The sequence below is a fragment of the Rhinoraja longicauda genome, chromosome 15, assembly GCF_053455715.1.
Source record: "Rhinoraja longicauda isolate Sanriku21f chromosome 15, sRhiLon1.1, whole genome shotgun sequence".
In the NCBI taxonomy this organism is placed as follows: domain Eukaryota; kingdom Metazoa; phylum Chordata; class Chondrichthyes; order Rajiformes; family Arhynchobatidae; genus Rhinoraja; species Rhinoraja longicauda.
The window spans coordinates 45,386,120-45,410,049 of record NC_135967.1 but is presented as its reverse complement, the minus strand read 5'-3'; the positions used below and the strand labels follow the sequence as shown (position 1 = coordinate 45,410,049).

At 47.6% G+C, this 23,930-nt stretch overlaps 1 protein-coding gene across 1 annotated transcript in view; it reads right to left on the bottom strand.

The window, feature by feature from the left end:
• Nucleotides 1-745: 745 nt before the first annotated feature.
• chrdl2 (chordin-like 2) overlaps nt 746-23,930 on the bottom strand; it is a 69,726-nt gene continuing 46,541 nt past the window's right edge. The window contains exons 8-12 of the mRNA XM_078412040.1: nt 20,840-21,014; nt 17,616-17,810; nt 14,896-15,078; nt 4,375-4,473; nt 746-2,090 (exon numbers count right to left, since the gene is read on the bottom strand). Coding sequence (XP_078268166.1) covers nt 1,960-2,090; nt 4,375-4,473; nt 14,896-15,078; nt 17,616-17,810; nt 20,840-21,014 — 783 coding nt within the window. The 3' untranslated portion in view covers nt 746-1,959. The remainder of the gene's footprint in view (nt 2,091-4,374; nt 4,474-14,895; nt 15,079-17,615; nt 17,811-20,839; nt 21,015-23,930) is intronic.

Genomic DNA, 23,930 nt, shown 5'->3' with positions numbered 1-23,930 from the left:
TCCATGCAACAATGAAACGCTCAGAACTCTTGAACAATGATTTGCCTATTGCCATCTATTGTATCTACTTACAGCTTATCTGATCCTTGGTTGCTTTAGATCATAAAACGTCAATGGAAACCCATGCGGTCATACGTTCATGATTGATAGGAACAGAGTTAGGCCATTCGGCCCATCAAGTCTACTCCGCCATTCATTCAGGGCTGATCTATCTCTCCCTCTCAACCCCATTCTCCTGCCTTCTCCCCATAACCTCTGACACCCCGGTCTTATGGAGAGGGGAGGGAGGAAGTGAGGGGGTGGAGGGAGGGGGGGGGGGCAGGGGGGAGGGGAGGAGGAGGGATAAGGGGGGTTGAGAGGGATGGAGTGGGGGGAGGGGAAGGGGAAGGCAGAGGGGAGGGGGTTTGGAGGGAGGGGGAGGGAGGGGAGGAGGGAGGGGGAAGGGAGGGGGAGGGGGGGGGAGGAGGGAGAGAAGATGCTGCACCAATGAAGGAGAGGTTTGGGTCCAATGGGTCCACTTGGACCAGTCTTCCTTTTGACTTTTCCCCTCTCATGGTAAAGTGATGGCCATCTTAGAAAATCTTTCACATTTCCACACCGGGAAATAAAGTTCTACCCAATCTAGGCCTCTCATGATTTTATACCGCCTGAATATGTCATGGTAAAATGACAAGAGAACTTTATAAGATTGGTTATATTTTATTAGTTTCAAAAAAAGTAGCATGAAACGACGTCAGTACATAAATAAAGTCCAAATTCCCTCAAGATTAATGTCAACGTATTCAGCAGACAGGATAATGAGACTTTACATAAGACCAAGAGAAGCATTAGACATGATGGATAGTAACACACATACAATGGAAGGCTAATTGCACTCTAAGAATTAAGATCACATTAGTAATTTCAATAGTGTTTTATAATACAAATAAATACATACTCGGCTCACTCTCCATTTCCCTTTTCATCTTCAAAGGCACTCTTCCTTATCGTAAAGAAAGAAAAATGCTGAGATTTCACTTTCTTAACTGTGTAGAAAGGAACTGCAGATGCTGGTGTAAACCAAAGATAGGCACAAAAAGCTGGAGTAACTCAGTGGAGAAAAGTGACTGGGTGATTCACCCAGAGAGTTGTGAATCTGTGGAATTCTCTGCCTCAGAAGGCAGTGGGGGCCAATTCTCTGGATGCTTTCAAGAGAGAGTTAGATAGAGCTCTTAAAGATAGCGGAGTCAATGGATATGGGTAGAAGGCAGGAACGGGGTACTGATTGTGGATGATCAGCCATGATCACGATGAATGGCGGTGCTGGCTCGAAGGGCCGAATGGCCTACTCCTGCACCTATTGTCCATTGTCTATTGTCTATTGCTTTCAAGAGAGAGTTAGATAGAGCTCTTAAAGATAGCGGCGTCAGGGGGTATGGGGAGAAGGCAGGAACGGGGTACTGATTGTGGATGATCAGCCATGATCACGGTGGATGGCGGTGCTGGCTCGAAGGGCCGGATGGCCTCCTCCTGCACCTATTGTCTATTGTTTATTGTGACGTTTCGGGTCGAGACCCTTCTTCGGTCTGAGAGTCGGGGGAAAGGGAAACGAGAGATATAGACGGAGATATAGTGAGATATCGAACAAATGAATGAAAGATATGCAAAAAAAAAGTCACGATGATAAATTGGCTGAGTCAGTCTGAAGAAGGGATCTCGACCTGAAAAGTCAGCCATTCCTTTTCTCCAGAGATGCTGTCCGACCCGCTGAGTTAATCCAGCTTTTTGCGTCTATCTTCACTTTGTGGACCTGTTTTTTCCCTTCTGTCGTGTGGTGATTCACGTTGTGGTTTTCAGGGTGCTCTGGCTTTGAACAGAGCCACACTGCAGTCCAGCTACAGGCCCGGTTCTCAGGGGCAGAGTCACACTCACTCTCACACTGCCCATCCTCAGCTTCCTCTGCTCCCTCCCCTCCCAACTTCAGCAGTGCGCCTTCTCGGACTTGTTCAGCTGTAAAACCTTCAGCAGATCCTCCAACTCTGCCTTGCACCCTTGGCTCATACACCGTTCGCTGATCTGCTCTTCTCCCTCCTTGAAGATCTTCCATCGGCCTAAGAAATGAATGAGACAACAAAGCACGTTACTTTCCTGCATCATTCCATGAACCGTACGTAAGTGATGAGAGGATGTTTCCACTGGCGGTAGAGTCTAGGACCAGAGGTCACAGCCTCAGAATTAAAGGACGTTCCCTTAGGAAGGAGATGAGGAGGAATTTCTTTAGTCAGAGGGTGGTGAACCTGCGGAATTTATTGCCGCAGGCGGTTGTGGAGGCCAAGTCAATGGATATATTTAAGGCAGAGATGGATAGATTCTTGATGAGGATTGGTGTCAGGCGTTATGGGGAGAAGGCAGGAGAATGGGGTTAGGAGGGAGAGATAGATCCGCCACGATTGAATGGCGGAGTAGACGATGGGCCGAATGGCCTAATTCTGCTCCTATCACTTATGAACTTGTGAACGCCCAACCTGTCCAAGTTCTTTTGCAGATAGATGCCTTGCCCCCTCCACATTACCTGAACCTCCACCATTCTTTGTGTCATCCACAAACGTAGCCATAAAGCCATCAATTTCATCGTCCAAATCATTCATATACAACGTGAAGAGTAGCGGCCCCAGCCCCGATCCTCCGCCAGTCACTGGCACCCAACCAGAACAAGCCCCCTTTATTGCCACTCTTTGCCTTCCGCCATCCAGCCAACCTGCCGTTCATGCCGGTAGCTGCCCTCTGATACCGTGGGCACTCACCTTGCATAGCAGCCCCGCATACAGAACATTATCGAAGGCCCTCTGAAAATAGCCAATTAACCACAAACCTGCACATCTTAACCTGCACATCAAGTTAGGAAAAGGGGACGTACAACGAGATCTGGGTGTCCTAGTGCATCAGTCACTGAAAGGAAGCATGCAGGTACAGCAGGCAGTGAAGAAAGCCAATGGAATGTTGGCCTTCATAACAAGAGGAGTTGAGTATAGGAGCAAAGAGGTCCTTCTGCAGTTGTACAGGGCCCTAGTGAGACCGCACCTGGAGTACTGTGTGCAGTTTTGGTCTCCAAATTTGAGGAAGGATATTCTTGCTATTGAGGGCGTGCAGCGTAGGTTTACTAGGTTAATTCCTGGAATGGCGGGACTGTCATATGTTGAAAGACTGGAGCGACTAGGCTTGTATACACTTGAATTTAGAAGGATGAGAGGAGATCTTATCGAAACGTATAAGATTATTAAGGGGTTGGACACGTTAGAGGCAGGAAACATGTTCCCAATGTTGGGGGAGTCCAGAACAAGGGGCCACAGTTTAAGAATAAGGGGTAGGCCATTTAGAACTGAGATGAGGAAAAACATTTTCAGTCAGAGAGTTGTGAATCTGTGGAATTCTCTGCCTCGGAAGGCAGTGGAGGCCAATTCTCTGAATGCATTCAAGAGAGAGCTAGATAGAGCTCTTAAGGATAGCGGAGTCAGGGGGTATGGGGAGAAGGCAGGAATGGGGTACTGATTGAGAATGATCAGCCATGATCACATTGAATGGCGGTGCTGGCTCGAAGGGCCGAATGGCCTCCTCCTGCACCTATTGTCCATTGTCTATCTTTGGAATGTGGCAGGAAACCGGAGCACCCGGAGAAACCCCACATGGTCGAACGGTGCCAGAGATTATGGAGAGAAGGCAGGAGAATGGGGTTGAGAGGGAAAGAGAGATCAGCCATGATGGAATGTCGTAGAATTGATGGGTTTGTATGGCCTAATTTTGCTCCTATAACTTATGAACTTGTGAACGTACAAACTCCATACAAGCAACACCCGAGGTCAGGATCGAACCCAGGTCTCTGGCGCTGTCAGGCAGCTACTCTACCGCTGTGCCACCGTGCCTGCCCTCAATCTGCAATGACTAGACTTAAAACAGACACAGAATGCTGGAGTAACTCAGCGGGACAGGCAGCATCTCTGGAGAGAGGGAATGGGTGGCGTTTCGGGTCGAGGCCCTTCTTCAGACTGAGAGTCGGGGGAGAGGGAGACATGTAGACGTGGAAGGGTAAGGTGTGAAAACACAGATCAAAGGGGATTGACGATCAAGGAAATGTAGAATGGTACACTGTTAGATGAGGGGAAGGCAACAACGAGGGGTACAATCAGTAAAATTCAATCAGGAGGGCAAGGGAACTTGTCGGAGAACTTGGATGGGGAGGGATGGAGAGAGTGGGAAAGTCTTAATGTTGACAACAAACTACAATAGCTGGTAGAACAGTCATCATATTCACAAACCTCTGGCACTTCAAACAATGCACTCTCACTTAGTTTATTCCACTGGCGTTGCGATTCGAAGACTTTGTGTTGTTTTACTTACTCTGAGTCGTCCTTGTGAAGAATTTGAACGATCCAAGATTAATCTGTTTCTCAAAGTCTCTCCTCGATATTTTCTCCATGGTTATGTGATGTACAATACCTGTGGGGCAAAATAATGAACTCGAACATTTCAGGTCCTATCCCCCATTCATGATGTAAAATAAAGTCACTTTCCAATAGTGTAATTCATCGTATAAAGGACGTTATCCCTTCAGAATTAAAGGATGTTCTTTGAGGAAGGAGATGAGGAGAAATTTCTTTAGGCAGAGATAGGTAGGCTAGATGCAGGAAGATTGTTCCCGATGTTGGGGAAGTCCAGAACAAGGGGTCACAGTTTAAGGATAAGGGGGAAGTCTTTTAGGACCGAGATGAGAAAGTTTATTTTCATACAGAGAGTGGTGAATCTGTGGAATTCTCTGCCACAGAAGGTAGTTGAGGCCAGTTCATTGGCTATATTTAAGAGGGAGTTAGATGTGGCCCTTGTGGCTAAAGGGATCAGGGGTATGGAGAGAAGGCAGGTATAGGATACTGAGTTGGATGATCAGCCATGATCATATTGATCAGCATGGCAGATACAGTATAATGTGGATAAATGTGAGGTTATCCACTTTGGTGGCAAGAACAGGAAAGCAGACTATTATCTGAATGGCGGCCGATTAGGAGAAGGGGAGATGCAACGAGACCTGGGTGTCGTGGTACACCAGTCATTGAAAGTAGGCATGCAGGTGCAGCAGGCAGTGAAGAAAGCGAATGGTTTGTTCGCATTCATAGCGAGGGGATTTGAGTATAGGAGCAGGGAGGTTCTGCTGCAGTTGTACTTTGTACAGGGCATTGGTGAGACCACACCTGGAGTATTGCGTGCAGTTTTGGTCTCCTAATCTGAGGAAAGACATTCTTGCCATAGAGGGAGAACAGAGAAGGTTCACCAGATTGATTCCTGGGATGGCAGGACTTTCATATGAAGAAAGACTGGATAGACTCGGCTTGTACTCGCTGGAATTTAGAAGATTGAGGGGGGATCTTATAGAAACTTACAAAATTCTTAAGGGGTTGGACAGGCTAGATGCAGGAAGATTGTTCCCGATGTTGGGGAAGTCCAGAACAAGGGGTCACAGTTTAAGGATAAGGGGGAAGTCTTTTAGGACCGAGATGAGAAAGTTTTTTTTCACACAGAGTGGTGAATCTGTGGAATTCTCTGCCACAGGAGCTAGTTGAGGCCAGTTCATTGGCTATATTTAAGAAGGAGTTAGATGTGGCCCTTGTGGCTAAAGGGATCAGGGGGTATGGAGAGAAGGCAGGTACGGGATACTGAGTTGGATGATCAGCCATGATCATATTGAATGGCGGTGCAGGCTCGAAGGGCCGAATGGCCTACTCCTGCACCTATTTTCTATGTTTCTATGTTTCTATGATAGATTCTTAATTAGTGGGATTAAAGGGATTAAAAGTACCATTAGCAAATTTGCAGATGATACTAAGCTGGGGGGTAGTGTGAATTGTGAGGAAGATGCAATAAGGCTGCAGGGTGACTTGGACAGGTTGTGTGAGTGGGCGGATACATGGCAGATGCAGTTTAATGTAGATAAGTGTGAGGTTATTCACTTTGGAAGTAAGAATAGAAAGGCAGATTATTATCTGAATGGAGTCAAGTTAGGAGGAAGGGGAGTTCAACGAGATCTGGGTGTCCTAGTGCATCAGTCAATGAAAGGAAGCATGCAGGTACAGCAGGCAGTGAAGAAAGCCAATGGAATGTTGGTCTTCGTAACAAGAGGAGTTGAGTATAGGAGCAAAGAGGTCCTTCTACAGTTGTACCGGGCCCTGGTGAGACCGCACCTGGAGTACTGTGTGCAGTTTTGGTCTCCAAATTTGAGGAAGGATATTCTTGCTATGGAGGGCGTGCAGCGTAGGTTCACTAGGTTAATTCCCGGAATGGCGGGACTGTCGTATGTTGAAAGGCTGGAGCGATTGGGCTTGTATACACTGGAATTTAGAAGGATGAGGGGGGATCTTATTGAAACATATAAGATAATTAGGGGATTGGACACATTAGAGGCAGGAAACATGTTCCCAATGTTGGGGGAGTCCAGAACAAGGGGCCACAGTTTAAGAATAAGGGGTAGGCCATTTAGAACGGAGATGAGGAAAAACCTTTTCAGTCAGAGAGTAGTGAAGGTGTGGAATTCTCTGCCTCAGAAGGCAGTGGAGGCCAGTTCGTTGGATGCTTTCAAGGGAGAGCTGGATAGAGCTCAAGGATAGCGGAGTGAGGGGGTATGGGTATGTAGGTTAATTGGCTGGGTAAATGTTAAAAAATTGTCCCTAGTGGGTGTAGGATAGTGTTAATGTACGGGGATCGCTGGGCGGCACGGACTTGGTGGGCCGAAAAGGCCTGTTTCCGGCTGTATATATATGATATGATATGATATGATATGGGGAGAAGGCAGGAACGGGGTACTGATTGAGAGTGATCAGCCATGATCGCATTGAATGGTGGTGCTGGCTCGAAGGGCTGAATGGCCTACTCCTGCACCTATTGTCTATTGTCTATTGTCTAGTGCAGGTGTCAGAGGGTATGGGGATTACGCAGGAGAATGGAGTTAGGAGGGAGAGATAGATCAGCCATGATTGGATGGCGGAGTAGACTTGATGGGTCGAATGGCCTAATTCTACTCCTAATCCTAATGTCCTTATGAGCCCTTGAGTGCAGGAGGACTCTGTAAAGGGCTCGATTGTAATCGTGTAATGTCTTTCCGCTGACAGGTTAGCAAAAGTTGGAAAGAGAAGATTTACGAGGATATTGCCCAGGATTAAAGGGTGTGAGCTACAAGGAGAGGTTGAGCGGTCTAGGACTCTATTCCTTGGAGCGCAGGAGGATGAGGGGTGATCTTATAGAGGTGTACAAGATCGTGAAAGGAATGGATGGATAAACTCATAAACTCATAGAGTCTCTTGTCCAGAATAGGGGAATCGAGAACCAGAGGCCACAGGTTTAAGGCAAGCGGGGAAAGATGTCATTGGAATCCGATGGCCATTTTTTATAATACCAAGGATGATGGGTGTATGGAACGAGCTGCTGGAGGAGGTAGTTGAGGCAGAGACGCTCGATGGTTATCCATGTACCTGCCTAACTGTTTCTTAAACAAAGCCATAGTCCCTGCCTCAACTATCTCCTCCAACAGCTCGTTCCATACACCCACCACCCTTTGTGTGAAAAAGTTACCCCTCAGAAATCAATTAAATCTTTTCTCCTTCACCTTGAACCTATGTCCTCTGCTCCTAATCTGGGCCTAGTCTTCCCCTCCTCTGGGCAAGAGATTCTGTGCGTCTACCCGATCTATTCCTCTCATGATAGAAGGAACTGCAGATGCTGGTTTAACATAAAGATCGACAAAGATAGATGCTGGAGTAAGTCGGCAGGTCTTGCAACACCTGTATCACAGCATCTCTGGGGAAAAGGAATATGTAACGTTCCGGGTCGAATCGAGACCCTTCTTCGGACTCTGGTTCAGTTGAGTGCAGTGATGGACTTAATGGATGGCAATGCGGTGCTTGTGAGTTTTTCAGCTGGATGTGGCTGGCAGATTGATGGGCGATGGAGGCGGGGGTAACAAACAAGTGAGCCAAGTTGCCACATTGCTGGTGGTACGGGCAGGGGAGAGGATTTAGACTTTAGAGTTTAGTTTATCATATCATATCATATCATATATATACAGCCGGAAACAGGCCTTTTCGGCCCTCCAAGTCCGTGCCGCCCAGCGATCCCCGTACATTAACACTATCCTACACACACTAGGGACAATTTTTACATTTACCCAGCCAATTAACCTACATACCTGTACGTCTTTGGAGTGTGGGAGGAAACCGAAGATCTCGGAGAAAACCCACGCAGGTCACGGGGAGAACGTACAAACTCCTTACAGTGCAGCACCCATAGTCAGGATCGAACCTGAGTCTCCGGCGCTGCATTCGCTGTAAAGCAGCAACTCTACCGCTGCGCTACCGTGCCGCCCTTAGTATTGTCACGTGTGCTGCGGTGCAGCGAAAAACTTTTTCGTTTCGAGATCTTATATTCCTATTAAATCTTTTCCTCTTCATCTTAAACCTATGTCCTCTGGTCCTCGATTCACCTACTCTGGGCAAGAGATTCTGTGTATCTACCCGATCTAATCCTCTCATAATGTTATGCACCTCAATAAGATCAAATGTATATATATATATATATATATATATATATATATATATACATATACATATACATATACATATATATATGTATATATACATATGTATATGTATATGTATATATATATGTATATATACATTTGAGAAAAGACGAGGCTTGTATTCACTGGAGTTTAGAAGGATGAGGGGGGATCTTATAGAGACATATAAAATTATAAAAGGACTGGACAAGCTAGACGCAGGAAAAATGTTCCCAATGTTGGGTTAGTCCAGAACCAGGGGCCACAGTCTTAGAATAAAGGGGAGGCCATTTAAAACTGAGGTGAAAAGGAACTTTTTCACCCAGAGATTTGTGAATTTGTGGAATTCTCTGCCACAGAGAGCAGTGGAGGCCAATTCACTGGATGAATTTAAGAGAGTTAGATAGAGCTCTAGGGGCTAGTGGAATCAGGGGATACGGGGAGAAGGCAGGCACGGGCTACTGATAGTGGATGATCAGCCATGATCACAACAAATGGCGGTGCTGGCTCGAAGGGCTGAATGGCCTCCTCCTGTACCTATTTTCTGTGTTTCTATATATATACATATACACATACTGAACTATTTTTTGTTTGTTATATTGTTTACCGTGTGCTACGTTTACACATTCTGTTGTTGTGCTGCAATAGACAATAGACAATAAGTGCAGGAGGAGGCCATTTGGCCCTTCAAGCCAGCACCGCCATTCAATGTGATCATGGCTGATCATTCTCAATCAGTACTCCGTTCCTGCCTTCTCCCCATATCCCCTGACTCCGCTATCCTTAAGAGCTCTATCTAGCTCTCTCTTGAATGTATTCAGAGAATTGGCCTCCACTGCCTTCTGAGGCAGAGAATTCCACAGATTCACAACTCTCTGACTGAAAAAGTTTTTCCTCATCTCAGTTCTAAATGGCCTACCCCTTATTCTTAAACTGTGGCCCCTTGTTCTGGACTCCCCCAACATTGGGAACATGTTTCCTGCCTCTAGCGTGTCCAACCCCTTAATAATCTTATACGTTTCGATAAGATCTCCTCTCATCCTTCTAAATTCCAGTGTATACAAGCCTAGTCGCTCCAGTCTTTCAACATAAGTAAGAAGCAAGTAAGAATGTCATTGTTCTGTCTGGGACACGTGACACTAAAACACTCTTGAGTCTTGACTCTTGCCGTTAAGGTTCCTGGCATTATTTTCCCCGGCAAGTGGGCACAACTGCTGCATTGTTCACTCCTGCAGTGATCGGTGCCAGCCCGCTGCTAATGCTCACGAGCATTGCCCATCTCTGAATAAAAGAGGCACATTGTACGCTTCCAACAAACTCCTAGCACTTTTGTGCGCAGTGCATTACCAGCTTACACATATAATCCCCTCTGCTATTTTGGAAGCCACTCGGAAAAACTGTACCGAATCAAGTAATCTTCGTGCAATCCAATCCCAATGAGGTATAAATCTATTTTAAGGACGCATGCCACAGTTTGCTTCTGTGCAGCAACTAACTTTATTCATCTGGCAATACATTCAACGGGAGGTACCAAAGCAGACCGATATCTTTACTGCTTGTCACCATCTTTCACTGCCGAGGTTTTACGAGACTGTAAAACAAATTTCTCTGCGTTGGGAGAATTTTGGTTTCAAATCCACTTTGTTTGCAAGGATGCTGTTCTGGAGGTCATTAAAAATAATTTGAGGGCTTAGTTGTAGTGCCCAGGGCTTTGCCTCGCCATCTCTGACTATCTCCGTCAGCTGTTTCTCAACGTCTCTTTGCAAGTACAGTGTCTTATATCACCACACTGCATCTGTGCTGCGGGACATGTCCATACATGCTCCTTACGCTAAACATTAAGATCATAAAGAAAGCCTTCCAATCGTCCGGGAGTCAAATTGCCATGTTAAATCAGCATCCCAGGGGGCGGTGAATCTGCGGAATTCATTGCCACAGACAGGACGTTCCTTTAGGAAGGAGATGAGGAGGAATTTTGTTAGTCAGAGGGTGGTGAATGTGTGGGATTCATTGCCACAGACGGCTGTGGAGGCCAAGCCAATGGATATTTTTAAGACCGAGATTGACAGATTCTTGGTTAGTACGGGTGCCAGGGGTTACGGGGAGAAGGCAGGAGGACGGGGTCGGTCGAGAGGGACAGATAGATCAGCCATTATTGAATGGCGGAGTGGACTCGATGGGCCAAATGGCCTAATTCTGCCCCTCATGATATTATGTACCTCAAATTTCAAGCCAATGTGAATGTATTTCAGTGTGTGTTGCGGTACAAGGTGACAAATCACAGAGAGTGATAGACACTGCTTGGTCCATCAACGGGACTGATCTCCCCACCGATGAATTAAATGTTTAGTTTTGAGATACAGCACGGAAACAGGCCCTTCGGCCCACCGAGTCCACACCGACCAGCGATCCCCGCACACTAACACCATCCTACACTCGGAACAATTTACAATATTACCGAAGCCAATTAGCCTGCAAACCTGTACGTCTTGGGAGTGTGGGAGGAAACTGGAGCACCCGGAGAAAACCCACGTGGTCACGAGGATGACGTACAAACTCTGTATAGACAGCACCCGTGGTCGGGATTGAACCCGGATATCTGGCGGGATTGAACCCGGATAGATGGAGTTGAGAGGTGAGGTAAAGGGACAGGTGTTGCATCTCGTGCGGTTGCTGGGGAAAGTGCCCGGGGATGGGGTGGTTTGGGTAGGAAGGGACGAGTGGACCAGGGAGTTACGGAGGGAACGGTCTCTGCGGAACGCAGAAAGGGGAGGGGATGGGAAGATATGGCCAGTGGTGGGGTCCCGTTGTAGGTGACGGAAATGTTGGCGGATGATTTGTTGGATACGCTGGCTGGTGGGGTGGAAGGTGAGAACGAGGGGGATTCTGTCCTTCATGGATGATCTATCTCTACCTCCTAACCCCATTCTCCTGTTTAGTTTAGTTTAGTTTAGTTTAGTTTAGTTTTGTTAAGTTAAGTTTAGTTTAGTTTAGTTTAGTTTAGTTTAGTTTAGTTTAGAGATACATTGCGGAAACAGGCCCTTCGGCCCACCGGGTTCGCGCCGCCCAGCGATCCCTGCATATTAACACTATCCTACACACACTAGGGACTAGGGCGGCACGGTAGCGCAGTGGTAGAGTTGCTGCTTTACAGCGAATGCAGCGCCGGAGACTCAGGTTCGATCCTGACTACGGGTGCTGCACTGTAAGGAGTTTGTACGTTCTCCCCGTGACCTGCGTGGGTTTTCTCCGAGATCTTCGGTTTCCTCCCACACTCCAAAGACGTACAGTTTTGTAGGTTAATTGGCTGGGTAAATGTAAAAATTGTCCCTAGTGGGTGTAGGATAGTGTTAATGTACGGGGATCACTGGGCGGCACGGACTTGGAGGGCCGAAAAGGCCTGTTTCCGGCTGTATATATATGATATGATATGATAATGTTTACATTTACCAAGCCAATTAACCTACATACCTGTACGTCTTTGGAGTGTGGGAGGAAACCAAAGATCTCAGAGAAAACCCACGCAGGTCAGGGGAGAACGTACAAACTCCGCACAGACGGCGCCCGTATTCAGGATCGAACCCGGGTCTACGGCGCTGCATTCGCTGTAAGGCAGCAACTCTACCGCTGCGCCACCGTGCACGCCCACCTGTCTTCTCCCTATAACCTCTGACACCCGTACTAATCGATAATCTATCGATCTCTGCCTTGAAAATATCCACTGACTTGGCCTCCACAGCGTTCTGTGGCAGAGGTTGTATAAAAAAGGCGGCCAGCATGATCAAGGACGCACAACACCCTGGCCACACTCTCATCCCACTCCTCTCATCGGGATGACTGAAAAAACCATAACCAGCAGGTAGGAACAGTTTCTTCGAACAAGGGAGAAATCCATATCTGTCATTCTTGGTCAGGTAGACACAAAAAGCTGGAGTAACTCAGCGGGTCAGGCAGCATCTCTGGAGAAAAGGAATAGGTGACGTTTTTGGTCGGAACCCCTACTTCTCCACTCGAAACATCACCTATTCCTTTCCTCCAGAGATGCTGCCTGACCCGCTGAATTACTCCAGCTTTTTGTGTCTCTCTTCGGTCCTTCCTGCACAGTCGCTTTCAGATGTTGACCGACTTGCCAGGATTGAGGTTTAACGTCAGATGGGCTGCGAATTTCGCTGTGTGGCTAACAGTTTCACACTCCTAACGAGGGTAAATTATTGGAACATAAAAGACACGGAGTGCTGGAGCAGTTACCCCAGTTACTCATTCAGTCTGAAGAAGGGTCCTGACCCAAAACGCCCCCAATCCATGTCCTTCAGAGAAATCCTCTGCCTTCTTTTCACAAGCGAAGGCATAAAGTGTTGGAGTAACTCAGCGGGTCAGGCAACATCTGTGGAGGGGATAGAATGGTCATCTTTCAAATCCGTGACCTTCTTCATACTCATTCGGTCTGCAATGTCACCTATCCACGTTCTCCAGGGATGCTGGCTGACCGGCTGAGTCACTCCAGCAGGTCCTGCCTCGTTTCCCCCCGATAATTTACTCTTTAGGAGTGTGAAGGGGTTAGCCACAGAAAAAGGGCGCAGCGTTAGAGTTGCTGCCTTACAGCGAATGCAGCGCCGGAGACCCGGGTTCGATCCCGACTACGGGCGCCGTCTGTACGGAGTTTGTACGTTCTCCCCGTGACCTGCGTGGGTTTTCTCTGAGGTCTTCGGTTTCCTCCCACACTCCAAAGACGTGCAGGTTTGTAGGTTAATTGGCTTGGTAAATGTAAAAATTGGCCCTGGCGGGTGTAGGATAGTGTTAGTGTGCGGGGATCGCTTGTCGGCGTGGGCCCGGTGGGCCGAAGGGCCTGTTTCCGCGCTGTATCTCTAAACTAAAAACTAAACTAAAATCCACAGCCTACCTGATGTTAAACTTAAACTTAGGTCGGCATGTGAAAGAGAAGGACAGATTTGTATATTCTCCTGGTTCGCTGCACAGAATGATGGAGATGGATACATAGAAAAAAATAGTAATTGAGAGGCAATATATTGTGTGGAACAGATAGGGTGAATGAATTGAGTCTTTTACCCAGGCTTTGATAGAGTGGATGTGGACCGGATGTTTCCAGTAGTGGGAGAGTCTAGGATCAGAGGGCACAGCCTCAGAATAAAAGGCTGGTACCTTTAGAATGGAGATGAGAAAGAATTTATTTAGCCAGAAGGTGGTGAATCTGTGGAATTCATTGCCACAGACAGCTGTGGAGGCCAAGCCTTTTGGGTATTTTTAAAGCAGAGCTTGATAGGTTCTCGATTAGGAGGGGCATCAAAGGATATGGGGAGACAGATCGGCCATGATTGAATGCCGGAGTAGACTCGATGGGCTGAATGGCCCAATTTCGCTCCGATGACTTATGGTGATCTTATGAGTAGGGAAACAAGAATCAGAGGATGTAAGTTTAAGGTGGGGAGTGGTGGGGAAGATTTTATGTGAATCTGAGGGGTAACTTTTTCACATCAAGGGTGGGTGTATGAAATGAGCTGCCAGAGGAGGTCGTTGAGGCAGGGACTACAACAAAAGACATTTGGACACGTACATGGATAGGAAATGTTTTGCAAGCAAACCCAGACAGGGGAGGCTAGTGTAGATGGGGCATTTGGTCGGCATGGGCAAATTGGGCTGAAGGGCCTGTTTCCAAGCTGTGTGACTCTTTGACTACGACATTCAACACGAAGGTCCCAGCAGAATGAATAGACAATAGACAATAGACAATAGGTGCAGGAGTAGGCCATTCAGCCCTTCGAGCCAGCACCGCCATTCAATGCGATCATGGCTGATCACTCTCAATCAGTACCCCGTTCCTGCCTTCTCCCCATACCCCCTCACTCCGCTATCCTTAAGAGCTCTATCCAGCTCTCTCTTGAAAGCATCCAACGAACTGGCCTCCACTGCCTTCTGAGGCAGAGAATTCCACACCTTCACCACTCTCTGACTGAAAAAGTTCTTCCTCATCTCCGTTCTAAATGGCCTACCCCTTATTCTTAAACTGTGGCCTCTTGTTCTGGACTCCCCCAACATTGGGAACATGTTTCCTGCCTCTAATGTGTCCAATCCCCTAATTATCTTATATGTTTCAATAATATCCCCCCATCATCCTTCTAAATTCCAGTGTATACAAGCCTAATTGCTCCAGCCTTTCAACATACGACAGTCCCGCCATTCCGGGAATGGAAGACAATTTCCGCTGAGAGGTGATACGAGTGTGGATGGGGCATCTTGGTTGGTACATGCAAATTGGGCCGGAGGGCTTTAACTTTTAACAAGTACGTTTGCCGCAGAAGGCTTACCGTTCGTCGGAGTCCACTCGTGGACCTCTACTTCGGCCAGATTGTCGGACGTTATGGCGATTTTCTTGCTGTACTTCTGCGGACCGGTCTCCTGAGTGACGAGTGACTCGTAAACGAGAACGTTCTCCTCACTGCACCCCACCTCCTTACTGTCGTCAGGGGGAAACACTGACACCTCTGGGACTGCGGAAACAAAACCACGAAGCCAACTCTCGACACAAGTCCAAAGACGTGCAGGTGTGTAGGTTAATTGGCTTGGTAAATGTAAAAAATTGTCCCTGGTGTGTGAGGGATAGTGTGAGTGTGCGGGGATCGCTGGTCGGCGCGGACCCGGTGGGCCGAAGGGCCTGTTTCCGCACTGCATCTCTAAGCTAAACTAAACTAAGTATTTCTATATTCCGAGGACAGACACAAAATGCTGGAGTAACTCAGCAAGACAGGCAGCATCTCCGGAGAGAAGGAATAGGTCACCTTCCCCGAGCTAATAATGATCTATTCTACATTCTCCTTCAGTTTCATCCCCTTTGATGCCTCGTTTTCACACCTTTCCCTTCCATATCTCTGTGTCTCCCCTGACTCTCAGCCTGAAGAAGGGTCTCGACCAGAAACGTCACCAATTCAATAGACAATAGGTGCAGGAGGAGGCCATTTGGCCCTTCGAGCCAGCACCGCCATTCAATGTGATCATGGCTGATCATTCTCAATCAGTACCCCGTTCCTGCCTTCTCCCCATACCCCCTGACTCCGCTATCCTTAAGAGCTCTATCCAGCTCTCTCTTGAATGCATTCAGAGAATTGGCCTCCACTGCCTTCTGAGGCAGAGAATTCCACAGATTCACAACTCTCTGACTGAAAAAAAAAATCCTCGTCTCAGTTCTAAATGGCCTATCCCTTATTGTTAAACTGTGGCCCCTGGTTCTGGACTCCCCCAACATTGGGAACATGTTTCCTGCCTCTAACGCGTCCAACCCCTTAATAGTCTTATACGTTTCGATAAGATCTCCTCTCATCCTTCTAAATTCCAGTGTATACAAGCCTAGTCGCTCCAGTCTTTCAATATATGAAAGTCCCGCCATTCCGGGAATTAACCTAGTTAACCTAGAATTCTCCCCAGAGATGCTGCCTGTCCCGCTGAGTTACTCCAGCATTTTGTGTTTATCTTCGGTGTTAACCAGCATCTGCAGTTCCTTCCCACAGATCTCTTTATTCCACAGCCTTCCACTTCACGATTGCATTGGGCAGAAGGTAGAGAAGCTTGAAAGCCAGACTCAGCGACAGCTTCTTCCCCTCTGTCGGTCCTTCCATAAGCTCGGGCACTGTCCCATTCACCTCTACCCCATTGCGGGCATTGGACTTTGTCTGTGGGACTGATGCGCTACAATGCTGAGGACTATATTCTGCACTCTGTATCTTCCCCATTCACTCTGTCTACTCTGGAATTTAGAATTTAGAAGGATGAGGGGGGGATCTTATTGAAACATATAAGATAATTAGGGGATTGGAGACATTAGAGGCAGGAAACATGTTCCCAATGTTGGGGGAGTCCAGAACAAAGGACCACAGTTTAAGAATAAGGGGTAGGCCATTTAGAACGGAGATGAGGAAGAACTTTTTCAGTCAGAGAGTGGTGAAGGTGTGGAATTCTCTGCCTCAGAAGGCAGTGGAGGCCAGTTCGTTGGATGCTTTCAAGAGAGAGCTGGATAGAGCTCTTAAGGATAGCGGAGTGAGGGGGTATGGGGAGAAGGCAGGAACGGGGTACTGATTGAGAGTGATCAGCCATGATCGCATTGAATGGTGGTGCTGGCTCGAAGGGCTGAATGGCCTACTCCTGCACCTATTGTCTATTGTCTATTATCTATTGTCTATTGTCTATTGCACTTGAGTTTGGCTTGATTGTATTTAGATATCGTATTATCTGATTTTAGTGAATAGCAGACAAAACCAAAGCATTTCACTGTACCTCAGTACACATGACAGTAATAAACCAAAACCTCAACATAATGCAAAAGTCTCAATTAGAGTCACAGCGTGGAAACAGGTTCGTCAGTCCACGCTGTGAAAACGGAGAGGATGAGACGGAGTTTCTTCCCACAGGACATCAGGACTGTTAACTTTTATAACTCCAGGGACTAAATTTTGTCTTCTCTGTATTAACTTTAATTTATATGCTGTAACTGTAATTCTTTTTTGTGCACAATCCGCAGGCTTTGCCACTTTCATTTCACTGCACATCGTGTGTGTGTATGTGACAAATAAACTTGACTTGACTTGACTTGCCCACATCGACCAACATGTCCCAACTACACTGGTCCCACCTGCCCGCATTTGGTCCATGTCCCTCTAAACCTGTCCTATCCATGTACCTGTCTAAATAAGGGGTAGGCCATTTAGAACTGAGATGAGGAAAAACTTTTTCAGTCAGAGAGTTGTGAATCTGTGGAATTCTCTGCCTCAATTCTCTGAATGCATTCAAGAGAGAGCTGGATAGAGCTCTTAAAGATAGCGGAGTCAGGGGGTATGGGGAGAAGGCAGGAACGGGGTACTGATTGAGAATGATCAGTCATGATCACATTGAAGGGCCGAATGGCCTCCTCCTGCACCTATTGTCTATTGTCTATTAAATGTTTCTTACACGTTGGGATAGTCCCTGCCTTAACCAATTCTGGCCTCTGATATTGAGGTTGAATTAGAAGAATATCATAACGTAAAATTGCGTTTACCTGGACAAATTTTGCAGCATTTCCCAGCGATTTTCTGTGGGTGTTTGCAGGGATATGATTCTGGACAATGGATCTTCCTGCACTCCTGTTTGGTGACGTTACATGTACACAGCACACACTCCACTGGTCCAAAAGGGCGTAGGATCGGATGCCAGGACTCTCCTTGCGAGTAGGTCTTGCCATTTGAGACACACACTGAAGGCACAAGAACCAGTTCAGTCTTTGGAAAAGCGCTCACTGAAGATTGTTCTCCACCCTTACATTACGCACGATAAACGTTCAGGTACATGTTTAGAGATACGGTCTGGAAACAGGCCCTTTGTTCCACCGAGTTCACACCGACCATCGATCACCCATTCACACTAGTTATCATATCATATCATATATCTACAGCCGGAAACAGGCCTTTTCGGCCCTCCAAGTCCGTGCCGCCCAGTGATCCCCGTACATTAACACTATCCTACACCCACTAGGGACAATTTTTACATTTACCCAGCCAATTAACCTACATACCTGTACATCTTTGGAGTGTGGGAGGAAACCGAAGATCTCGGAGAAAACCCACGCAGGTCACGGGGAGAACGTACAAACTCCTTACAGTGCAGCACCCGTAGTCAGGATCGAACCTGAGTCTCCTAGTTCATAGAACCTAGTTCTATGTTATGGAGTCATAGAGTGATACAGCGTGGAAACAGGCCCTTCCCAACTTGCCCACATCGACCAACATGTCCCATCTACACTAGTCCCACCTGCCTGCATTTGGCCCTATCCATGTACCTGTCTAAGTGTTTCTAAATCCTCAACTACCTCCTCCGGCACCTTGTTCCATATACCCACCACCCTTTGTATAAAAAAGTTACCCTTCAGGTTCCTATTAAATCTTTCTCCCCCCCCCCCCGCTCACCTTAAACCCATGTCCCATGGTTCTCGATTACCCTACTCTGGGCAAGAGACGATGCATGTCCCACCGACACTGGTCCCGCCTGCCTGCGTTTGGCCCATATCCCTCTAAACCTGTCCTATCCATGGACCCACTATCCCATTTTCTCATCCATTCCCTGCACACGAGGGGAGATTTTACAGAGGACCAATTCAACCGACAAACCTGCACGTCTTTGGGATGTGGGATGAGACCGGAGCACCCGGAGGAAACCCACGCGGTCACTGGGAGAGCGTGCAAACTCCGCACAGGCAGAGGCCAAGGTCAGGATCGTACCCGGATCTCTGGTGCTACGAGCCAGCAGCTCGACCAGTTGCTCCATTGTGCCTCTACAAATAAATATTGGCTTGAACTATGAAAAGCCATTGACGTAAAACAGTAACATTGATTTCTCTCTCTGCACCGATGCTGCCTGACCTGCTGAGTGATTTCAATTTTATTTCAGATTTTCAGTGTCCGCCATATTTTGCCTCTCGGCGATATTGTTGGTTGTAGCATTTGGAACTCTTTGGACTTGCTGATTATCTAATCAGTTCCAGGAGAACCCAACCAAGTGTTCGTTTTAAACACTGGAAACCGGAGATGCTGCTTTATCAAAATAAGACACAAAGTGCTGGCATAACTCAGCAGGTTAGGCAGCATTTTCTAAAAGATTAATCAATGTTTTCGGTCGGGACTCATCCTCAGTGGTGCAGCTGGTTGTTCTCTTGCCCCGCGGCGCCAGAGACCCAGGTTTAATCCTGACCTCGGCTTCTACCTGTGCGGAGTTTGCACGTTCTCCCCGTGACAGCGTGGGTTTCCTCCGGGTGCTCCGGTTTCCTCCCACATCCCAATGATGTGTGAGTTTGCAGGTTGAATTGGCCATTCTATATTGCTCCCTGTCAGTGTTGCAGTGCTAATTGTTTAGGTGCCGGAGCTGAAATTGGCCCCTGTTAAATTCCCCGCTGTTTATTTTGGGGGTTTTTTTGTACAGAGGTTCCGGAGCGCCGCTCCGATAAGCCCCGGCAGCATTGTACCCCCGCCCCTCAATTAAACTCAACTCAACTCAACTCAACTCAACTCAACTCAACTCAACTCAACTCAACTCAACTCAACTCAACCAGACATGACTACACTAGACTAGACGAGACTACACTAAACAGTTATCAATCCCCCTTTATTTCCCCCTTGTGGAGGGTGGATAAGAAAACGAGAGAACATGGAACTTGTGTGAACGGCTGCTCGATGGCCAGCATGTACTCGGAGGGCCGAAGGGCCTAATTTCAATGCTGTGTCTCTCCATTAAACTGAACTAAACTAAACTCTGTGCAGCGGGGGTGGTGCAGCGGGGGTGGTGCAGCGGGGGTGGTGCAGCGGGGGTGGTGCAGCGGGGGTGGTGCAGCGGGGGTGGTGCAGCGGGGGTGGTGCAGCGGGGGTGGTGCAGCGGGGGTGGTGCAGCGGGGGTGGTGCAGCGGCAGAGTTGCTGCCTTACAGCGCCAGACACCCTGGTCCAATCTCAACAGCCAATAGACAATAGGTGCAGGAATAGGCCATTCGGCCCTTCGAGCCAGCACCGCCATTCAATGTGATCATGGCTGATCATTCACAATCAGTACCCCGTTCCTGCCCTCTCCCCATATCCCCTGACTCCGCTATCCTTAAGAGCTCTATCTAGCTCTCTCTTGAAAGCATCCAGAGAATTGGCCTCCGCTGCCTTCCGAGGCAGATCCCGATACGGGTGCTGCCTGTATGGAGTTTCTACGTTCTCCCCGTGACCTGCGTGGGTTTTTGCCGGGTGCTCTGGTTTTCCCCCACACTGCAAAGATGTACAGGTTTGTGGGTTAATTGGCTTCGACAAAATTGAAAATTGCCGGCCTGATCTCGGTGGGTGGAAGGGCCTGTTTCTGCACTGTAACTCTAAAGTCTAAACTCAACTCAATTAAACTCAACTCAACTCAACCCAACTCAACTCAACTCAACCCAACTCAACTCAACTCAACCCAACTCAACTCAACTCAACTCAACTCAATTAAACTCAACTCAACTCAACCAGACATGACTACATTAGACTAGACGAGACTACACTAACCTGTTATTACTTCCCCTTTATTTCCCCCTTGATGTATTACATTTAATAACTATTAGAGAGGCACTACACTAATATCCTTCAGGGAGTACGATTGGCACTGAGGAACAGGCCAATCATTTCACTTTCCTTTTGCATGCTGACTTTAATAAGGTTTATCCACAACTCTACAGTAATCGATGAAAGTAAGCTCATTAGGCGATTAGCAAAGAGCGTTACCTCTGCTGTGCCGAAACTTGCTGTTGATGACTATTTGCACGAAGGTCCCCGATCCTTGCTGAGGGTCAGTTAACAATCCACGATGTGTCCTTGAGTTGGACATTCTGGGCAAGTTGGCAAAAGGACTTCCAAAGTTTCCCCGAGATTCATACTGGCTCCGTGGATACGAGTGCCTCTGTTTAAAGGATAGTGAAAGTGCCATTAGTTCAAATAGACAATAGACAATAGGTGCAGGAGGAGGCCATTCGGTACTTCGAGCCAGCACCGCCATTCAATGCGATCATGGCTGATCATCCACAATCAGTACCCCGTTCCTGCCTCCTCCCCATACCCCCTGACTCCGCTATCCTTAAGAGCTCTATCTAGCTCTCTCTTGAATGCATTCAGAGAATTGGCCTCCACTGCCTTCTGAGGCAGAGAATTCCACAGATTCACAACTCTCTGACTGAAAAAGTTTTTCCTCATCTCAGTTCTAAATGGCCTGCCCCTTATTCTTAAACTGTGGCCCCTTGTTCTGGACTCCCCCAACATTGGGAACATGTTTCCTGCCTCTAACGTGTCCAACCCCTTAATAATCTTATACGTTTCGATAAGATCTCCTCCTATCCTTCTAATATGTGATACCAAATTGTTTGCCCTGAGTTTATACACCATTTTAGAGTACCGGAGGGGCGGCACGGTGGCGCGGCTGGTGGAGTCGCTGCCTCACAGCGCCAGAGACCCAGGTTCCAATAGACAATAGACAATAGGTGCAGGAGGAGGCCATTTGGCCCTTCGAGCCAGCACCGCCATTCAATGTGATCATGGCTGATCATTCTCAATCAGTACCCCGTTCCTGCCTTCTCCCCATACCCCCTGACTCCGCTATCCTTAAGAGCTCTATCTAGCTCTCTCTTGAGAGAGAGCATTCAGAGAATTGGCCTCCAAACCTGACCTCGGATGCTGTATTGATTGAGAATGATCAGCCATGATCACATTGAATGGCGGTGCTGGCTCGAAGGGCCGAATGGCCTCCTCCTGCACCTATTGTCTATTGTCTATTGTCTATTCTTGCTATTGAGGGAGTTCAGCGTAGGTTCACCAGGTTACTTCCCAGAATGGAGGGACTGACATATGATGAATGGGTGGGAATGGGTGACGTTTCGGGTCGAGGAATCATTCTGAAGAAGGGTCTCGACCCGAAACGTCACCCATTCCCTCTCTCCTAGATGCTGCCTGACCTGCTGAGTTACTCCAGCATTTTGTGATACCTGTGATGAAAGATGGGCTTGCATTCACTGGAATTTAGAAGGATGAGAGGGGATCTTATGGAAACATTTTAAATTCTTAAGGGATTGGACAGGCTAGATGCTGGAAAAATGGTCCCGATGTTGGGGGAGTCCAGAACCAAGGGTCACAGTTTAAGAATAAGGGGTAGGCCATTTAGGACTGAGATGAGGAAACACTTTTTCACCTAGAGAGTTGTGAATCTGTGGAATTCTCTGTCACAGAAGGCAGTGGAGGCCAATTCACTGGATGTTTTCAAGAGAGAGTTAGATTTAGCTCTTACGGCTAAAGGAATGAAGGGATGTGGGGAGAAAGCCGGAAAGGGGTACTGATTGCGCATGATCAGCCTTGATCAAGAGAATGGTGGTGCTGGCTCGAAGGGCTGAATGGCCTCCTCCCGCACCTATTTTCTATGTTTCTATGTATGTGTGGAGTTTGCACATTCTGTTTGTGACCACGTGGGTTTTCTCTGGGTGCTTGGGTTTCCTCCCACATCCCAAAGACGTGCGGCTTACAGGTTAATCGGCCTCTGTAAATTGCCCTTACTGCGTAGGAAGAGGATGTGAAAGTGGGGTAGCAGAGAACTAGTGTGTGGGCAGGTGATTGGTGGTCGGTGTGGACTCGTGGGCAAAGGGGGCAAATTTCATTACTCTATTTTTAAAACTAAAAACTTCAGGAATGGTGGAGAGATGGAGGTGGTTGAGAGCTTCTAGTTCCCAGGCATAAATATGACCAACAACCTGCCCTGAACAAACTACAATAAAGCTATGGCCAAAAATGCCTCTACTTCAGGTGGCGCAGCGGTAGAGTTGCTGCCTCACAGCGCCAGAGACCCGGGATCCATCCCGACTACGGGCGCCGTCTGTACGGAGTTTGTACGTTCTCCCCGTGACCTGCGTGGGTTTTCTCCGACATCTTCGGTTTCCTCCCACACTCCAAAGAGTGGATCTTATAGAAACATATAAAATTCTTAAGGGGTTGGAGAGGCTAGATGCGGGAAGATTGTTCCCGATGTTGGGGGAGTCCAGAACCAGGGGTCACAGCTTAAGGATAAGGGGGAAGTCTTTTAGGACCGAGATGAGAAAACATTTCTTCACACAGAGAGTGGTGAATCTGTGGAATTCTCTGCCACAGAAGGTAGTTGAGGCCAGTTCATTTGCTATATTTAAGAGGGAGTTAGATGTGGCCCTTATTGCTAAAGGGATCAGGGGGTATGGAGAGAAGGCAGGTACAGGGCTACTGAGCTGGATGATCAGCCATGATCATATTGAATGGCGGTGCAGGCTCGAAGGGCCGAATGGTCTACTCCTGCACCTATTTTCTATGTTTCTATGTTTCTAAAGACGTGCAGGTTTGTAGGTTAATTGGCTTGGTATAAATGTAAGTTGTCCCTGGTGTGTGTAGGATAGTGTTGGTGTGCGGGGATCGCAGGTCGGTGCTGTCTCGGTGGGCCGAAGGGCCTGCTTCCGCGCTGCATCTCTAAACTAAACTAAGCAGAGAAAAATCATCTACTCAATGACAGTGTCACTCCGACACTCTCGCACAATCGAGGCAAAGAATTTCTGAATTCCCCATTTGACTTGTTGCTGACTATTTCAGCTTGTTCGTGTTAAATATCACTGTGTTATGGCTGGGGAATTTCCTCCTCAGCTCTCAGCTCTTCAAACGCATTTGGGAGTGTGCAAAATCTGGAATTTCACGTGCTGAAATTATTTTCAATATGCTTTGTTCATTTTGTAAACACTGGTTTAAAACGAGACTGTGCCTGAGCCTTTGCATGGGGTGTTAAACCAGAAACATTATGTGTGCCCACGGGAGGAGCGGT